The following is an 18,814-nucleotide window of genomic DNA, read 5'->3' as shown; positions in this document are numbered from 1 at the left end:
CCAGTCCGAGGGACCGGAATATTGTTATGGTTTTTGGTGCAAGGGACCATCTGTCAGAAAGGCAGGCTCACCTGGGTGGCAAGATGGATTCAGGGTGCCCAAGGGGGCTGTCTGTGACTCCATGTTAAGGCTGTTCTAGTGGAGTTCACATTTGATACTTGGTTGGTGAAATGGAAGTCTGGAACACACAACCACGAGGAGCCCCCTGCTGTCTGCCAGCCCTGGGTGTCCGGGGCTCCTGCTCTCTGGAGCCCTGGCTGCACTAGAAAGGTAAGTTTCTATCTTGCCTGGTTCAGAAACCGGAAGGGAAATAAAGAGAACCCACATTACATTTTTTTTTTTAAGAATCCTCATGATTTTTAAGCCAATCTCGTGATTTTGGGGAGTCTGACTCACAGGGTGGCAACGCTGAGAAGTTAAGGATTATTATTTAGCGTTTACATTACAGTAGGTTCGGGGGTGGGGGGGGAAATCAGGATTGGGACCCCTGTGTGCCGGGCGCAGCGTGACACCTAGTGCCTTGTCTTGATCTGACAAACCAAGACACATGGGACATGGGCTGGGTGGGGAGAAGTCTGTGTAACTCACACAGCTGTTGAGATACGTGTGACCTCAAATATTACTGATCCCCGCCCCGCTCCTCCCAAAACAAACAAACAAACAACCGACTCCCCAACAGCCCCACAGTCTGGAAAGCATTTGTCCCTCATTACTGTTGAAAAGACTCACAGCAGAAAGAAGGATCCCAGCTTCTCAAACAATCCTCTAGTGAGACAGAGAACCCTACATCTGTAGAAACCACAGCGGTACAGATTTCAGATTTTTCAACTACTTGAAAAAAATCTGCTTTAAAGAAGCATCATCACAGTAAAACTCTTTCTACTTTTCAAACCAGAACATTCTCCCCAAAAGGAGATGCACCGTTCCTGGAGACACTGCAATACCAGGTCAATGCATGGGGTGGGCAGAGCAAGCTCCTAGTCCAGCCCCCTGTTCCAAAAATCAATTTAATATACAGTCCTTAAATAAAGGACATATCAGATATCAAACTGATAAGAACAGATACTACACTTGATCTGAGCTCCAAGGAGCCGAGAAGCGATGCTGAGAGTCTGCGACGCACCGCACACCTCTGCGCCCACCGCTTTCTACCTCACCGTGACGAGCTCCCAGACACGCAACAAACACCATAACTAGGTAACTCTAAGTGAGGAACCCTTCCCCAAAATGACTCCCGTGGAAGAATTCAAAGCAAGAACCCTTAACACACAATTCTGTTCAAAGACAGACAAGTCTTGCAGCCGCCTTCCTCTTGCTGGTTTTCCTGTACGCTCCTAATTTGCACAAACCCACCCACTGACGTGGGACTAGCAATCTCTCACTGTTAACTCTTACAGCAAAACAGGGCAAAGAAAGCCTATGCAAGTGCTATACCGCAGCTCCTTCCCACAGGCTGACCCCTCCCCCACAGCTCCCCACACCGCAGCCAGGGGCTGACCCCTCCTTCGCCCCGGCTCCCCCCACCACTGCCAGGATCTGGGGCTGACACCCTCCCCACACCGCTGCCAGGGGCTGGGGCTGGCCCCTATTCCCCCCCCCCCCAAGCTCCATTCTACCTGGGGCTAGGGCTAGGGCTAGGGCCCCGCCCCCGACAAGCCCTGCTGCCTGACACCTCGTGTCGCCACTCTTCCCCCCCACACACACACACACGCACGTTCCTCCACGCCCCGCTAGGGGGTCGCACCGGACTTTTTTGGTAAACTGGGCATTTGCTTATTTGCTCTTGCCAACTCATCAGTTGGCAAGAGCAAACGGGATAAATGGCCGTTTTTGTCAAAAAAGGGAAGAAGAAAAAAAAAAAAGGCAGGATGGCCGGAACAGAGCTTAAAAAGGGAACTGCTCCCAGCTAGGGCTAGGGCCCCACCCCCGACAAGCCCTGCTGCCTGACACCTCGTGTCGCCACCCCCCCCCAACAGGCACCCCCCACAGCCGAGAGGCTAGAACAATTCCCTACCCTGGCGCTGGACCTGCCCGAGTTGCGCTGCCAGCTCAGCCTGGCAGACACCGTCAGCTTCCAGCAGGGACCATGAGTGTGGCCAGTGGGCAGGGTGTCAGGGAGTGTGTCTGGGGGCTGCTGGCCAGTGGGGGATCTCTTGCGGGGCTGTGGGGGAGGTCTATGTGTTGGGATGCTGGGCAGTGGGGGGGTATGAGTGGGGTGCTGTGTAGTTGTGGTGTACTGTGGGGAAGGTGCATTGAGCAGTAGTGATGCGGCTGTGTGTGGGGTGCAGGGCAGGGGTGGTGATGTTCAGGCCGCTGTGCATTTGTGGTGGAGGGTCTTTAGGTGGGTTGCTGGGCATAGCAATTCGAGGGGATGCTGGGAATAGGGAGTTGGGGGCTGTGTGGCATGGCATGGGCCCATCCCAGAGGGGAAGGGGCACGCTGGCAGCAGAGGGCTGGGTGGGTCAGTGTGCGCCTGGCAACTGCCGTTTTGTGTACAGTGCCATTGCACTGGGCTGGGTGGAGTGGGGCCAGCCCCACCATGCTATGCCCCATTTCCCCTGCTGGCCCCATGCTCTGGGGACCGACCTCCCCACGCCACGCTCCTTTGTCCCCATGAGGGCCCACAAATATGTTTCACACTGGGCCCATAAAAGGTTAATCTGGCACTGCACAGAACTGTTTCAAACATACAGGCAATCGCATGAAATCAATTCCTTTCCATTGTAGGGCCTCCGTCATTGGTGCACCTCAGTCCCTCTGAGGTGATCCGCTGGTTCCTTCTGGCCTTGAATCTGACTCAAAGGGCCACGACCTTCCTCCCCTAATGCAAGATCAGGCATTATATGCATGTGTTTATATTGCTTTCTCATGGCAAGGCTGCGGTTAAGAAAGAGCAGGAGGCCTTATATGCTGACAGCTAACAGAGCTATTCCATTAGTTCAAATATTAGCTATCTATGTTTCTGGGGTTATAGGATTCTAGGGTTCTGTGTATGTAATTTATTGTGGGAAGAAATAATTTCTCTGTAAGTAAAATTGCAAGCATGGTCCCACTAATAAAGCTCATTTTGATCCCTCTTGTAATTCCATTGACTTAAATTGAAGTTGTGTGCTCAGCACCTCTAAAAGTTATGCCCTAGGAGTCTAAGCATGGGTATCCAAAACCAATGGTCACTCTTGAAAATGTGGGCTGTTGAAAACGTGCCTGTTTTGTCATCTGTAAAGTGGAAATATTAATAATACATACTCAAAGGGATTCTGTGAATGTTTGTAAAGAACAGTGAGATCACTAGATCTTAATGGAAAAAGTAAAGGAATAATATTTTGATACCTAGATATTACTGTGATGGGCACATTAAAGATATATGCAATTGATTATGAAGATCTTTTTCCACTTCCTTTTGTAACATGATATAGTTAAATTAGCCACACTGTAACTAATATCCACCATGTTGTATGTAAATCCCAAGCACCCATCTAGCAAAAATATCTATTTTAGGGTTTTACTTAACATTTCTTTTAATCTCCCTTAATTTCGTTCCCATATAGTAACAGGGGGATTATATTTGACAATTTGACAAGTCACAGTACAGAAATACAGTCTGCTGCTGCAAGCCAACATATTGTCTTTCTTGGTGATTACTAAGAACCAGTGGAGAACTCCCTAAATCACAATGAAGCAATCTTTTAAAAAAGAGAGCATCCAGGCCCCAATCTCATTGGCCTCAGCCAATCCCTTGAGTCCAACTTCACTGAAAAATGGGAGAGATAATAGGCAAGTGGTGGAAGATGAGATTTGGGCTCTGCAGGCCACTACTGTTTTATTATTCAGCAAGCTTGGAGTCCTGTATGCATCCGACAAGTGAGCTCCAGCTCACGAAAGCTCATGCTCAAATAAATTGGTTAGTCTCCAAGGTGCCACAAGTACTCCTTTTCTTTTTGTGTATTCAAAGAGTTATTTTTTGGAGGAAGTAAAGAAAACGCAGGGAGGGAGTCTCCCCTGGGGGAAGCTATTCCCTTGGGTGCCTTCCTGACCCGCTCACGCTCCCCTCTTGCCCCGCCCACTCAGCTCAGGCCGGAGCCGCTGGCCCTTTTGTCTGTCAAACACGCACAGCCTCCCCAACCCACAAAGGGAACTACAGTTCCCGGCAGGCGCCAGTGCTTCCGGGATGCGTGGCCTGTTCCATTACCCCTGGGGTGGGGGTGGGGGCTAACTCTCCCGTCACCGCGCTGCATTCATCAGGTCCAACGGACTGTACCATGGTTCGGACACCCCCTATTCTCCTTTTCCCGCGCCGCGGCCGGCGGGAGAAGTGGCGGTTGGTGCGGAGCCGCCTCGGGGTCCGTGCAGCTGTGAAGCAGGGAAGCGCCTCCCGCCCCTCGCTGCGTGAGGATGCAGAGCTCCGACCTGGGCAACAGGGCGCAGGGCAAGATCTGGCACCGCAAGCCGGCCCCGGCCGCGCCGCAGGGGTAACGGGACGGGGACGGGGGCGGACTCGGAGGGAGGGGGCAGGTGGGAAGAGGAGGCCGCCGGAGGGCGGTCATACTTGTATTACTCATCTTAGGCTGGCACTTAGTGGCCTGGCTCACGGATCCGCTTGTGTGAGGCGCTGTACAAACCGAACGCAGCCAGGCTCGGCCCCGGGGAGTTTCTAGTCTAAGCGTAAAACCAAGGACCTCAGACGGGCACCGACAGAGGGGAGAGGACGGAGAAACAATGAGGCCGTAGGGGTCAGCGTGATAGGCCTTGGTCTCAGCCCACCCCCTATCCTAACTCAGGGGTTTTCAAACTGGAGGTCAGGACCCCTCAGGGGGTCGCAAGGTTATTACATGGGGGCTTGCGAGCGGTCAGCCTTCACCCCAAACTCCCTTTGCCTCCAGCATTTATAATGGTGTTAAATACATTAAAAAGCGTTTTTCATCTATGGGGGAGGGGTCACACTCAGAGGCTTGGTATGTGAAAGGGGTCACCAGTACAAAAGTTTGAGAACCACTGTCTAACTGTTACTAAGTATTTTGTAGGCTTCATGGCCAAGAAGAGTTATAAAGCGGGATTTGAAGGTAGATAATGAGCTAGACTTGCAGATGTTTACAAGGACACCACCTCCTGCCTTGTGGGGCAGCATGGGAGAAAGTACAGAGGTGCTTTTCTGGAAATTGAACATACTCAGTGGAGGCGGGTGCTTTGGGCTGATCAGAGGTGAGCTGAGAGAGTGCTTGAGAGATGTTAGCGAGGGTGGAGACTGAAAACAAGCATCTTATGTTTGATGCAACAGAGAGGAAAGAGACAGTGGAAGGACTCAGAGAGGGGTGACATGGTCGAAGTTATGGGCTAGGAAAATAATATTAGCAGTAGCATTCTGAGTGGCTGTGAGTGGGACAAGATTGCATTTAATGTCAGGTCTAGAGAGAAGGATGTTGTGGTAATCAAGATGAGAGATGAAAGCCTGGACCAGATTTTTAACTGTTGATGGCTAGGAAATGCCATATTTTAGAGATGTTATGCAGAAAGAGAGAGTTCTCAGTTGAGCGGTTTCAGAGTAACAGCCGTGTTAGTCTGTATTCGCAAAAAGAAAAGGAGTGAGTGAAGTGAGCTGTAGCTCACGAAAGATTATGCTCAGATAAATTGGTTAGTCTCTAAGGTGCCACAAGTACTCCTTTTCTTTTCTCAGTTGAAGATGACACACAGGTTACGGTCCAGGTGACACACAGGATGATGGTATTGTCCATAGTGATCAAGAAAGGAGATGGTGGAGAGATTTTGGGGGAGGAAAGTTAGAAGCTCTGTTTCAATCATGTTCAGTTTAAGATGGACATCAGCAAGGAGACGTCAGAAGGACAGTAGCATTCGCTTATAATTTTCCAGCAAACATATTTTCAACACCCCAGCCTACAAGGATGTTTGTTACTAACCAAAGCAATATCGCCTACAAATAATAAAAAACAATATCGAACATAGCTGCTGAATTATGTTCTCTTTGTGGAATTGTTACTGCAGCCCTTATCCTTGCTCCTTCCTACATCTCTCCTGCTGACTGCTATCCCATTGTCCAGTGTTCTCTTATTGTGCTGTATATAAACTTAGGATGAGGTCCTGCAAGTACTTTTAGGTGGGCAGCACTGAATCTGTGCAGAGCCATTTCCAAGATCTAGCCCCTCGTCTGTAATCTCTTTCAGCAGAGAATTATCAAGCACAGTACTGTATAAATAATACATGTCCTCCACAATTAGAGATTTTTCAAAATCAGGTACTACTTTAGGATACTATTTGTTTATCCCTCATGCACATCACACCATGCCCTGAGCAGTCAGGAGTTTGAACAACATAAGACATTCTGTGATCTTGCAGACTGTGGAGTAAAGATTATGAAGAAAAGCACAATACCCTGTGAAATGGGAATGATTAGAAAAAAAAGAGAAGGAGACCCATTGGCAGGCTAAGTAAGAAAATACCCTGAATCCTCAAGACTGGAGCTGTTTAAGGCTATGGCTTGGAGAGAAATCCCCTCCTATGGGCCTTCTGATCTGCCACCAAGGAGAGATAGGGCCTGTGTGTTTATATCCCCACAGGACATCTCTTAAACAGGGATTTGCTTTCAACAGGATGACACAGGATTGGTGTTTAAAAATGACAAACTTCCTGAAGAAAATTAAACAATTCTAATAGTATTGCAGTAAATTTATGTGTGAATTATTTTGAGGCATCATCAGTGTGAATAGCAAAAATATGCATAATCTCATTTTTAAAAATTGCATTAGACAAAATTGCTTGAAAGTTCCCAAGAAAGTTTATTAGAAATATAGGCATGTGATGGTAGAGAACAAGTGCAAAAGATGAACTGGTATAACTAGCATGTATATTGTATTCAAAAGTTGAGAAACTTTTTGTGTAATAGTTAGGTAGAGAGGTTCTGATTGTGACTCCATAAATTGAGTTTATTATCAGTTTTCTTTTTATTCCACTTAGAATGTAGCTGGGTTACTTTATTTTTAGAGAAGAGTTTGGGTGGAGAGGTGAGTTAAAGAATTAATCTTCTGTAAATATTGCAGACTGACACAACCACTCCTGTGGAAAAGTTGGCTTTTAATTTTTGATGTTGGGGTAATTTTCCCATTGTACTTTTTTAATGGTGTTCCTGATATTCTCCCATGATGAAAATATTACCAGTTACCATTATAATAAGAAACCTAAAATAAGTAAGCTTAAAGTCCATCTGGACTCATTCTTATTGACCCTCACTTCTTTTCTAAAAATAATAATATAAATAATAAATTTAGCAGGCAGTTTACAGTAAAGCCAGCCCTTGCCTCCTCCTGCCAGCTGGCCCATTTCTTTTGCCCTCTTGAAGACTACCTTATCTGGAGAAGAGAGGAACCTGGGCCTGGGCCTCTCCTTTCCCCTTCTATTGATTCCACTTCAAGCTGTAGTGGGTGAATCCCTTTTGAGAGATGCCCTGTGGGGTATAATCACACAAGAGGCTCTGTCTCCCCTTTCCACTTGGTGGTCAATTAGAGGGCCCCTCAAAAGGGATTTTCTTCCAGGCAATTGCCCCGATTCTTGAAGGGAGGGTCAGACCCATGTGCTCTTCGCTCTCCTACCCCAATCTTTTGGTGCTAGCTACTGCTTTTTAGACTACCAGTATCTCCTTGGCTGCTGCTACTACTCCCATCCCCTGCTAATATACAAACCCAAAGGATAGATACCCGTGAAAGACAGAAATGGAAGAGAGCCAGTTTGGGCTCATAACATCTTAAGTTATTAGTGTGACATGATAGAGATTGGGCTGACCCTAATTTTTAAGAACACAGATAAAAGCTGTCTTCAGTGATTTCCCTCCACCCCCCAGCATATAGTTCCTCACTCCACCTAATCTAAATGAATTTTTCTCATGAATCATAGCTACTTTTCAGTTTTTCATTAGATTTCTTTACAGAAGGTCTGTTTACTGCTTGTCAAGACAGCAGATAATCTCTTGTGTAATATGCTTTTAAAAACTTTTACAAGTGTATGTTCTTCCTCAAAAGTCAATGTCTAATCAGAATTGCAAGAACATAACCTACGAATATTTTTATATTGGATATATTTTAATGATTGTAGAGAAAAGTATGCTAAAGATGGTGTAATAAACAAAGTGATTTGTTTGCTTTCCTCATAGAATCATAGTAAACATTATTCACAGTGCCACAGGATATCATTCAAAGACAATACGTTTTCTGAATGTGGCCTTTGACAGTTCTGGAGATTCTTTACTTGCTGGAGACCACCAAGGGAATATCTATGTTTTTGACTTGACTGGAAACAGGTAAACATTTCTCTTGCCGTGTGGCTCTCAGTTACTCTTTTTGTTAATCTATATTGTTGTCTTAGGTTTCTTGACATACATAACAGTCAGTTTTTTGCAACAGACCTCCCCCTTAAGACACCCGTTTTTGTTCGTTAAACGGGGTTTGTTTGGACTGGGACTGGTTGGGAGGGGAAGGGAAGACTGCATGAAATTTTCTTTCACAAGGTAAAGTATGTTCAAACTGATTAGCATATTTAGTTCATTGGACACTGAGTTGAAGTGTTTCTGACACTATTGAGCTTTTGTTGGTTTTTGTTTTTCTTTTTAAATAGATTCCATCTTGTTCAGCGAACAATGCAGGCTTGCACTGCTTTGGCGTTTAATCTTCGCAGGAGGACTGAATACCTTGTGGCTTTGGCAGATTATTCCATTAAATGCTTTGATACAGGTAAGACGTATTTAAAAATCTGACTAAAAAAATAAGAATAGCTATATTTTCATAGCAAATCCATATCACAATTAATCAAGCACAATAATTAGTTATTTCTGATCTGACTAGCAGTTGAATGGCTAACAATATTGGCAATTCGTTGTTCAGAAGTTAATCTTCAGAGATGATGTTACTTCCCTTCCCCACCCCCCATTTAGGAAGTGCATTCTTACTGCTACTGTTTCAGACAATCTGGATTTAGACTCTTTTAATTAAGTAGTGAAAACCAACCAGATATAGTTCTGTACTCTGGTATTCTTCCACCAGTATAATTGCTGAGAATTGTAACCAACGATAGAACTAAATAGCTACTAATCAGGTTATAAAGAAGTATATTCATCAAAAAACTAGCTTGCAAAATGGTGAAATAGAAGTATGAAAATGTGTTAAACTCCCAGGCCTAAAAAATTAATTAGGATGTTGCATCTGAATATATGATCCTGTGATCATAGCCTGCTATTCATTAAACCAACCTTCCTTGTATGTATAAATAGGAACTTCAGTACTCACTCATTTCACCCACAAGTTAAAACAGGTGTATAATCCTGACTTAAGCCTGCAGACTATGTTGTTTTTTGAAGGAGGGCGGGTAGTTTAATATTGATGTTCCCACTGGCAAAGTCTGCCTAGGAGACATATCCAGCTTGTTTGGTGGGCCCCGTTCACAACTTTTAAGACTGATCGCTGAAGACAGATTAAACAAGTCTATGCAAGATAGCTGTAGAAAATAACTTACGAAATCCATTACTTCACACTGATCAGCAGGATGGTTTTTTCCATAATGTATAGGATTACATGAAGGAGAACTCACTTGTTCCTCATTTGTTGGATAGTGATGATAAATAAAGGTACATTAGGCATTCTCAAGAGACCACACCCTTCATATTGTTTGTACTGAAAAATACTAGCACTTGTTGCTTCACTTTGCTTAACTTTTTAATCAATTTCATATACACCATAGACACCAAGGAGCTGGTTAGTTGGATGAGGGGACATGATTCTTCAGTATCTTCAATCTCCATCCATGGTTCAGGCAGATATGCCATTACTACATCCACTGACACAGCACAACTCTGGGATCTCGATACCTTCCAAAGAAAAAGAAAGTTGAACGTCCGCCAATCTGTGGGTATTCAAAAGGTCAGTAAAGAGTCATTGTTAAACAAATGGTCTATAAACATACCAGAGAATACAACTACATACTAAAATCAGGAGTACTTTAAAAATATTCTTTAAAAAAAATAGATCAATCTTTTCTTTGTCCTCTAACCATCTCACCTTTGCCATCAGATCTCACAAGATAAGGTTATGGGATAGTAGTTGTGGAGATCTGCAGGGAACACCTAAGCACTGCATAAAGTAGTAATGTTTCGTCAGTATTGAAGCAATGTTAGAGGGCACTATGCTGCAGGAGATTCATTTGAAAGACTGTGCCTTAAGACGGAGGTCTTCACCACTTGTGGCCACTGAAAACCCATTACACTTTTTCTAAGAGTAGAGCTATTAACTCCGGTTTCTTTACTGGATTCTAGCTAGTGCTATTATATTCAGGAAGTCACCCTGTAGCTTCAATTAGAGATACATCTTTCACTTCCTGTCCTAAAATTGTTGTGTAGTGAGCACTGTTCAAATAATTGTCATGTTTATCCCTGAGGTGTCTGCACTTCATTAGGGGATGAATTTGATATATCCCTTATCAATCAGCAAGTGATTGTAGTGTATTCCACATTTAGCATATGTGAGTGGGTAAAGTTTTCTGCCAATAGCCTTTGGAATGTGGTAGAATCCATGAGTTATACTGGCATTAGATAAGATTCAGAGAAGGGCAACTAAAATGATTAGGGGTTTGGAACGGGTCCCATATGAGGAGAGATTAAAGAGGCTAGGCCTTTTCAGCTTGGAAAAGAGGTGACTAAGGGGGGATATGATAGAGGTTTATAAAATCATGAGTGGGGTGGAGAAAGTGAATAAGGAAAAGTTATTTACTTGTTCCCATAATATAAGAACTAGGGGCCACCAAATGAAATTAATGGACACCAGGTTTAAAACAAATAAAAGGAAGTTCTTCTTCACACAGTGCACAGTCAACGTGTGGAGCTCCTTGCTTGAGGAGGTTGTGAAGGCTAGGACTATAACAGGATTTAAAAGAGAACTGGATAAATTCATGGAGGCTAAATCCATTAATGGCTATTAGCCAGGATGGGTAAGGTATGGTGTCCATAGCCCCTGTTTGTCAGAGGGTGGAGATGGATGGCAGGAGAGAGATCACTGATCTTTACCTGTTAGGTTGACTCCCTCTGGGGCACCTGGCATTGGCCACTGTCGGTAGACAGGATACTGGGCTGGATGGACCTTTGGTCTGACCCAGTATGGCCTTTCTTGTGTTCTTATGAGTTTGGTTCCATGTTGAAATAAACGATTAAACCAACAAAATAAAAAATAATTATGTAAACTTTGAATGAAAATTTACCATGTTGGATGCTGATATATAATAAAATAATGTAACAATGCAGTACAAAGATAATAGGGCTAAGCTGAAAGCCCTTGAAGTCAATGGATACCTTCCCGTTGATTTCAGTAGGACTTGAATCGGACTCAGCATAAGGAAATTCTCTGAAGAATAGGTCTTAGGTCTCTTGTGGGTTATGCTATCACTTCAGTAGAATTATTTCCCTGTATTTGATTATCTGTTATTGTTGTATTACAAATTGTCAACCATGTAGTATTAGGTATATACAAATTTTGAGAATGCTGAATGAAGCTTCTATTTTAAAATGCCAGCTCAGCTGAAGTTCAGGAATTTGTCTTTGTAGTCTGTGTACGTATTGTGGAAACTTTAGATGACTATTATTTTTACCTACATAGTGGCCATTGTAATATGAGTGTATTACAGAAATTAACATGAATTGTTTCATTGAAATGGCACAGATCAGACCCACCTCACCATCTGCCATTCCTTTCCATGAATGAGATAATTGCCTTCAGTCTGTGGTCCAAATTAAGGAAAAGCCAGGGTGATTAATGTTGCACTACATCCTCAACATAAGGTAAACTTGGACTTCAGCTGGCTGAACCTGGTCACTGACAGAACGAATACTATGTGTGCTGAGAGGATTTTACTAAAATCCCAAACTAGTGCCTCTCCTTTCTAAAGGTGATAAATTCATACAGCCCCTAATGTAAAGAATCTTCTCATCAGGAAGCTGTGTGATTCAGTGGATAGGGCACTGAATTGGGAGTCAGGAGATCTTGGTTCTGTTCTTGGCTCTGCCATTCATTTGCTGTGTGTCCTTAGGTTAAGTGATTTGTCTATCTGAGCTTCAGTTTCCCATCTTTAAAGTAGGGATAATGATTCTTACCCACATTTAGTGCGTTAAGAGGTATGGCTAAGAAGTGCTAATATTATTATTAGAGTATGACTGGGGACACTGACTGTAAAGTTACATTCCGTTTACTTCCTGAACCATCTTGATGGTTTTGCACCAGTCCCAGCAGTGCACAGCTGGGATCCTATCAGTTAAACACAACTAGTAAGATCTATACCACCTATGCTCAAAAAGTGCAGGAGCAAAAGCTAACGAATGAAACAAAAAGCCCCTCGTGAGGTTGGTAGGTGAAGAGAGGCAGTTTTAATTGGGAGGGGAAGAAAAGAGATGAAAAAGGGACATTTTGTTCTGTCCCTTCTCCCAGAGTGCCAAACTGCCATTTCAACATCACTTTGTGGCCCTTTTTAACACACTTTTTAGAGTAAAACAAAAACCAGGAAACGAACAGAATACCCCAATTTATTAAAATAAAAGAACAGCAACTTTCAACTTGCTTTAGGGCAGAAACTGCTGCTGGAAGGGTAGCTGGGTTTCTGAGGAGCAAGGAGTAGGGAAGGGCCCAAAATCATATATTTTAAAGGCCAGAAAGGATCATTACCATCATCAAGGTCTGACCTACATGGCACAGGCCAAAAATTTCATCCAATAATTATTGTATCTAGGCCAATAACTTGTGGATGAACAGAAGTATAACTTTAAGAAAGACATCCAATCATGGTTTTACAATGCAGGTGATTTTATACAAAAGACTTCATGTAAACAATAAATATATTCAAAAGAGTTGAGAAAAGGTGTTTGTTACATTTTTCCTATTTTTCATTTATCATAATAGGAACTACTTTGACAGTGGAACAATAGTTTTCATAACTTCTGACAGCTGTGTTTATATTTTTTTTTAAATGATACATGAAATTAATGAGCTATACACTAAAAATAATAAACCACTTCAGGGACTGAAGGCAATTGGTACACTTCTGAAGACTTGCAAAGAGCTTGAGGAAGACTTCTGATATGTGCACTGATAGTACACTAATGTGCACACTACCATGTCTTATTGCTAGGGCCTATCAAATTCATGGTCTGTTTTGGTCAATTTCACAGTCATAGGATTTGAAAAATTGTAAATTTCATGATTTCAAATATTTAAATCTGAATGTCATGTTGTTGTAACTGTAGGGGTCCTGACCCAAAAGGGGGATGTGGTGGGGTCGCAAGGTTATTGTAGGGGGGTTTTGGTATTGCCACCCTACTTCTGCACTACTGCTGGAGATGGTGCTGCCTTCAGAGCTAGATGACCAGAGAGCTGCGTCCGCTGGCCAGGAGCCCAGCTCTGAAGGCAGTGCCGCCACCAGCATCAGTGCAGAAGTAAGGATGGCATGGTATGGTATTGGCACCCTTACTTCTGTGCTGCTGCCTTCAGAGCTGGGCCCTGGGCCAGCAGCCACCACTCTCCGGCCACCCAGCTCTGAAGGCACCGCAGAAGTAGGGGTGGCAGTACTATAACCCCCTTACAATAACCTTGTGACCCCCCACCCCCGCAGCCCTCTTTTGGGTCAGGACTCCAGTTTGAGAAACGCTGGTCTCCCCCATGAAATCTGGACTTTTGTGTACTTTTATTCTATACTACATAGATTTCATGGGGGAGACCAGATTTCACGGTCTGTGACGTGATTTTCATAGCCGTGAATTTGGTAGGTCCCTATTTATTGCTATATTATTCTGACGTTTCTGAAGTTCAAATGTAATCTTTCTTTTTTTATAGTATGTAAGGCAACTAGCCTGAAAATTATTCAATTTTTTTTCCTTTTCCATATGAACTCTTTCAGGTTTTCTTTCTTCCACTAAGCAACACCATCCTCAGCTGTTTCAAAGATAATTCTATCTTTGCATGGGAATGTGATACTCTTCAGTGTAAATACCAGTTGCCAACTCCAATAGAAGGCTCTACGTTGCATTATAAAGTCTTTGCCATTACCAGGTAAATTGCTACTTTAAATACTCAGAAAGAAAATATTACAAAATTCTTAGCAGACAATACAAATTTTTCTCTCCTTTTTCTAAAATATTTTGCACAAGTGTTGAGCTGTAGTTTTTCACCTCTAAACTAGATACCAAAGTTATTTTTAACAGAAGTCAAAATGTTAGTGTGAGATGTTTTTTTTCCCCCTCAAAAAAGTATTTAGGTTTTCATACAGAAAAGAAAAGCAGACTAATCACTCTCTCCAGCAATCTCTATGCAGGGCTGCACTCCAATAAAGGTGAGGAGTTAACAGAAAACACTTTTGGTACCAGCTCTAAGTGTATTCAATACAAAGAAGAAAAATGAACTCAGAATTGTGTGAGTCAACCATGTCCGCTTTAGGCCATCTCAATTTGCATGCCAGCAAAGAAAATATAATTGCTGCCAAAATTACTTATGAAGATAAGCAATTACAGCAATATTGCTATTGCTGAGAATAGTGACGTAGCTGGACAGCGATCCAAACTTACTACTATCAATAGGAAGTCTTTTATTTTAGAAAGGTGCACAACAGTAGTAGTCCATCGATAACGCTTGTTTGTTTTTAGTTTTTACTAAATGAGTTAATGTTTCCCCATACTTATCCAGCAACTTACTTAAGCTATTTTATAAACTCATAAAGGATATCCCTCTCTGCCACTTGAACATATTATTTTGTCTGAACAATCTAAAGATTTTTAACTGAAGATGAATCAAAGCCCACAACTTTGGAATCTCAACTTAAAGTTCTGTGGTGATCAGTGGTAGCATTTTGAACCCATCTATAGATTGCACCATTCCTTGCTGAGAACAGCAGCACCACTGTGTACTGCAAACCCATGACCACTGGGGGGAAAAGACCTCTTTTTTAATTTACACTGAAAATTAAGTTTATAAATGTCCACTACAAAACCTGCTTTTTATTTCATTTGAGAGCTGTTTCCACATTATATGCTTGCAACACAATACAACAGAAATGATGATCTTCAGCAGTGATGATTTGTGAGCATGGAAGGTAATATATGGCCCTACAATTGTAACTAGCAGTAGATTAGATTGGTCTAATTCAAACTTAGTCCTGTTTCTGATGCAGAGATGGCCGGGTGCTTGTAACAGGAGGAAAATCGAATCATCTTCATTTGTGGTGTCTGGAGTCAAAACAGCTGTTAAGAATAATCCAGATGCCTACAAAAGTACGAGCTGTTCGCCATCTGGAATTCCTTCCTGATAGTTTTGATGGTGGTTCTAATCAGGTCAGTTGTATAGGAAGTTTAAGAACGAAATCACTTGGTTTCTTAACTGAAATCACACACTTTCTGAGATTTACTTTCCTTATTCTATACTATATGCAGGAAAGTTACTACATTAAATATTTGCTCTGTTGCTGCTTCAATTTTTTTATTTCAGAATTTTGAATTCATTCTTTTCTATTTTGCATTAGGACTAATTTATAGAAGTCTCCTTTATTTCTAGGTTCTTGGAGTGCTAAGTCAAGATAATATTATGAGATTTATCAATATACAGACGTGCAAACATCTGTTTGACATTGGGAATCATGAGGAGGGAATCAACACAGCAACTATTAGCCCAAATGGACGGTATATTGCATCAGTAATGCAAAATGGTAGCCTCAACATATACAGTGTCCAGGCTTTAACGCAGGAAGTAAATAAGGTAGAATTATAAGTAAAATAAATCACAAAAACAGCATTAAGATACCAATAAAAGTCAGTCTCCCGCACCCAAAAATTCAGTACTGAAAATACAATTTGTCATTGACATATACGTTGTAGCTATGTAATATAGGATGCAAAATAAACAACATAGGGATTATAGACCTCACTTTGTGGTTACTCCAGTCTGTTAGGCAAATTTTGTTTTAAAAATATTTAATCATGTTCTATCTTCCAGTTTTTCTGTTCTTCTCACAGCAATTTAGTCTGTGCACACCTTTTTCTCAGCTTGGTTTGGATCATACAGCTTTTTGTCCATTTCCTTCTTGGAAATACCATGAAACAGATCTTGCCTTATCTGCAGACACAAATGAGTTTTGTGATGCTGTGTTTGTCAAGAAGTATTCCCAGTTTATTCATCAGGCCTTGGAAGCCATGATTATAAAACAATCATATAGCTAGTCCCTTATGTAAATAATACATATTATAAAGACTAGCTTTTATTTTACTAAGAAAATAACTTCTGTAGGTAGACATAGGGGGGAGAGACACTCTTCTAAATCCAGAATTCCGTATATCATAAATCATCACACACTAAAAGTAAGCATATAAGGCTTACTGTGTAATAAGGGAGCTGAGCACAGGCCTTCAAGTCATGTGACCTGATTTCCATTCCCAGCTTTAATGCTGAGTTTGAGTAGGGTTTTTGGGCAATTTACTTAACTACTTTATTACTCACTTTTCCTCATATTTAACATGGAATATTACACATTCTACACGGGTCTTGTGAGAATTTGCTAATGGTTGTATAGCACTCTGAAGTGCAAAGTAGTATAGTAACATTCAAGCACACACTGAAGTAATTTATTTTAAACACAGAACAATACTTATATGTTGGTCAAACTACATACTAGTGTGCATCCTTGTACATCTGATACAGAAGATACATTGTTTCTGGTTGAGTCAACATTTGAAAATCATGATTAAGATAGAACCTACGTAAATTTGCTTGTAACATACCTCGTTAAGTGTGTTTGACTTTCATTCACTTATCACATCTGTTTGGGTTTTGGTTTACACTGTGTGTCTCATCAAGTCATGTTTTATAACACAAACATCTTTCAACATTGGTCATCAAGTTAAAGAACACTGTATGTAAACTAAAGTGTGCTCATTATAAAGGTGGGCATTGTAAAATGTTCTTTCCTACAGTGTCATAAGATGTTAACTGTATCATTCTTATTTGATGCTAGCCACCACCACCCTTGGTTAAAGTAGTTGAAGATTTGTCAAAAGGCAAGTTGGGAGCAAGTAAACTTACAATGAGAGTAATATCAGGAAGGTCAGAGAGGCCTTGGAAATCGAGAGGAAGTAAAACTCAGACCAGAGTGCTAAAACCACAAGTGAACACATCACTTGAAAATAAAGAGGTAAGAGCAAATTGTAAATACTTTCTCTTCTCTAATCTGTAGCATTTGATTTTCATTGCCAGAACAACTCTCCATTGACTGTTTCCCCAACAACTTACTTTTCTACATCCAAATGCTTGCTAAATCTTTAATCTGACCAATGCACTGTTTGCACCTTTTACCTTCCTTACATATCTCTGCTGTAGAGCATTACTTCTAAACTGTTTCCCAAGGCTTTCACTTGGTCTATTGTTATCTATATATTTCAGTATTGTTACTCTCTGATACCACTGTTTATTTTCTTCTTCAACTACCTTGCTAATTCTCCTCAATTCTTATCTTAAATCACATGTGTATCCTCCTTACAATAATATTAATTACAGCAAAAGGCATTCATTTCTGATTTTTTAATTTATGTGTAAACTTAACTTATGGTTATATCCTGACTTTACTGGTAAATTAATCATATATATATTTAGTCATTTAGGGCAGTGGCTCTCAATCTTTCGAGACTACTAGACCCCTTTCAGGAGTCTGATTTGTCTAGCGTACCCCCAAATTTCACCTCACTGAAAAACTATTTGCTTACAAAATCAGACATAAAAATACGAAAGTGTCACAGCACATGATTACTGACAAATTGCTTACATTCTCATTTTTACCATATAATTATAAAATAAATAAATTGGAATATAAATATTGTACTTACGTTTTAGTATATAGAGCAGTATACACAAGTCATTATCTGTAGGAAATTTTAGTTTGAACTGACTTTGCTAGTGGTTTTTATGTAACCTGTTGTAAAACTTGGCAAATTTCTAGATGAGTTGATGGACCCCTGGTTGAGAACCACTGATTTAGGGTCTGATCCAACTCTCACTGAAATGAGTGGGAGTCTTTCCATTGAGTTCTGTAGGTATTGAATCAAGCATTTAATTTGTATTTTGTTGCAAAATGCCTAGAATATTGTGGCAGGTACTACTATAAATAAAATGTTTGCTATAGTAGGTGTTGCTAGTGGATGTACTTAAGGTTGAATTCCGGTTTCTATTAGGGAACTGGACTAGATGACCTCTCAAGGTCCCTTCCAGTTCTATGATTATAGCCTCCCTCTTTCATTTTTTTATAGTTTTCTCAAAACATCATTTTGTACTAAAATTTTCTATGCTTTTTCTCAACCCAAAGTGATACTTTTTTAAAGTCTGAGCAGAGTAGGTTATACCATTTTAAAAATGAACTTGATTATAAGTATCAGAAGGGTAGCTGTGTTAATCTGGATCTTTAAAAGCAGCAAAGAGTCCAGTGGCACCTTATAGACTAGCACCTTATAGACTGTTTGTTAGTCTATAAGGTGCCACAAGTCTATAAGGACTCTTTGCCGCTTGATTTATAAGTACTTCCCCATATGGTCTGACTAGAGATTTTACACTCGGTTATACAAACGGTTGAAGCTAGAAACCTGTATTTGGGTTTAGCCCTAGGGAAACTTAAATCAACACACACACACAAAAAAAAGTCAAGATTAACGGAAATTGATTCAGTATTTTTTAAAGTAATTAATGCTTTCAAGTAATAGTACTTCACGTTTCCTGGCACCTTTGATCTGAAGATCTCAAACCACTTAAACAGCTAA

The 18,814-nt window shown here is 41.5% G+C and overlaps 1 protein-coding gene across 1 annotated transcript in view; it reads left to right on the top strand.

The window, feature by feature from the left end:
* Window positions 1–4,285: 4,285 nt before the first annotated feature.
* The window catches only part of TBC1D31 (TBC1 domain family member 31), a 33,661-nt gene continuing 19,132 nt past the window's right edge, over window positions 4,286–18,814 (top strand). Inside the window, exons 1-8 of the mRNA XM_084618206.1 lie at window positions 4,286–4,469; window positions 8,156–8,302; window positions 8,617–8,732; window positions 9,736–9,914; window positions 13,927–14,078; window positions 15,193–15,352; window positions 15,573–15,773; window positions 17,026–17,202. Coding sequence (XP_084474332.1) covers window positions 4,393–4,469; window positions 8,156–8,302; window positions 8,617–8,732; window positions 9,736–9,914; window positions 13,927–14,078; window positions 15,193–15,352; window positions 15,573–15,773; window positions 17,026–17,202 — 1,209 coding nt within the window. The 5' untranslated portion in view covers window positions 4,286–4,392. The remainder of the gene's footprint in view (window positions 4,470–8,155; window positions 8,303–8,616; window positions 8,733–9,735; window positions 9,915–13,926; window positions 14,079–15,192; window positions 15,353–15,572; window positions 15,774–17,025; window positions 17,203–18,814) is intronic.

Source organism: Lepidochelys olivacea (assembly GCF_965140295.1).
Source record: "Lepidochelys olivacea isolate rLepOli2 genome assembly, chromosome: 2".
Lineage (NCBI taxonomy): Eukaryota > Metazoa > Chordata > Testudines > Cheloniidae > Lepidochelys > Lepidochelys olivacea.
The sequence above is the reverse complement of the archived record's forward strand: the minus strand, read 5'-3'. Positions and strand labels throughout refer to the sequence as shown.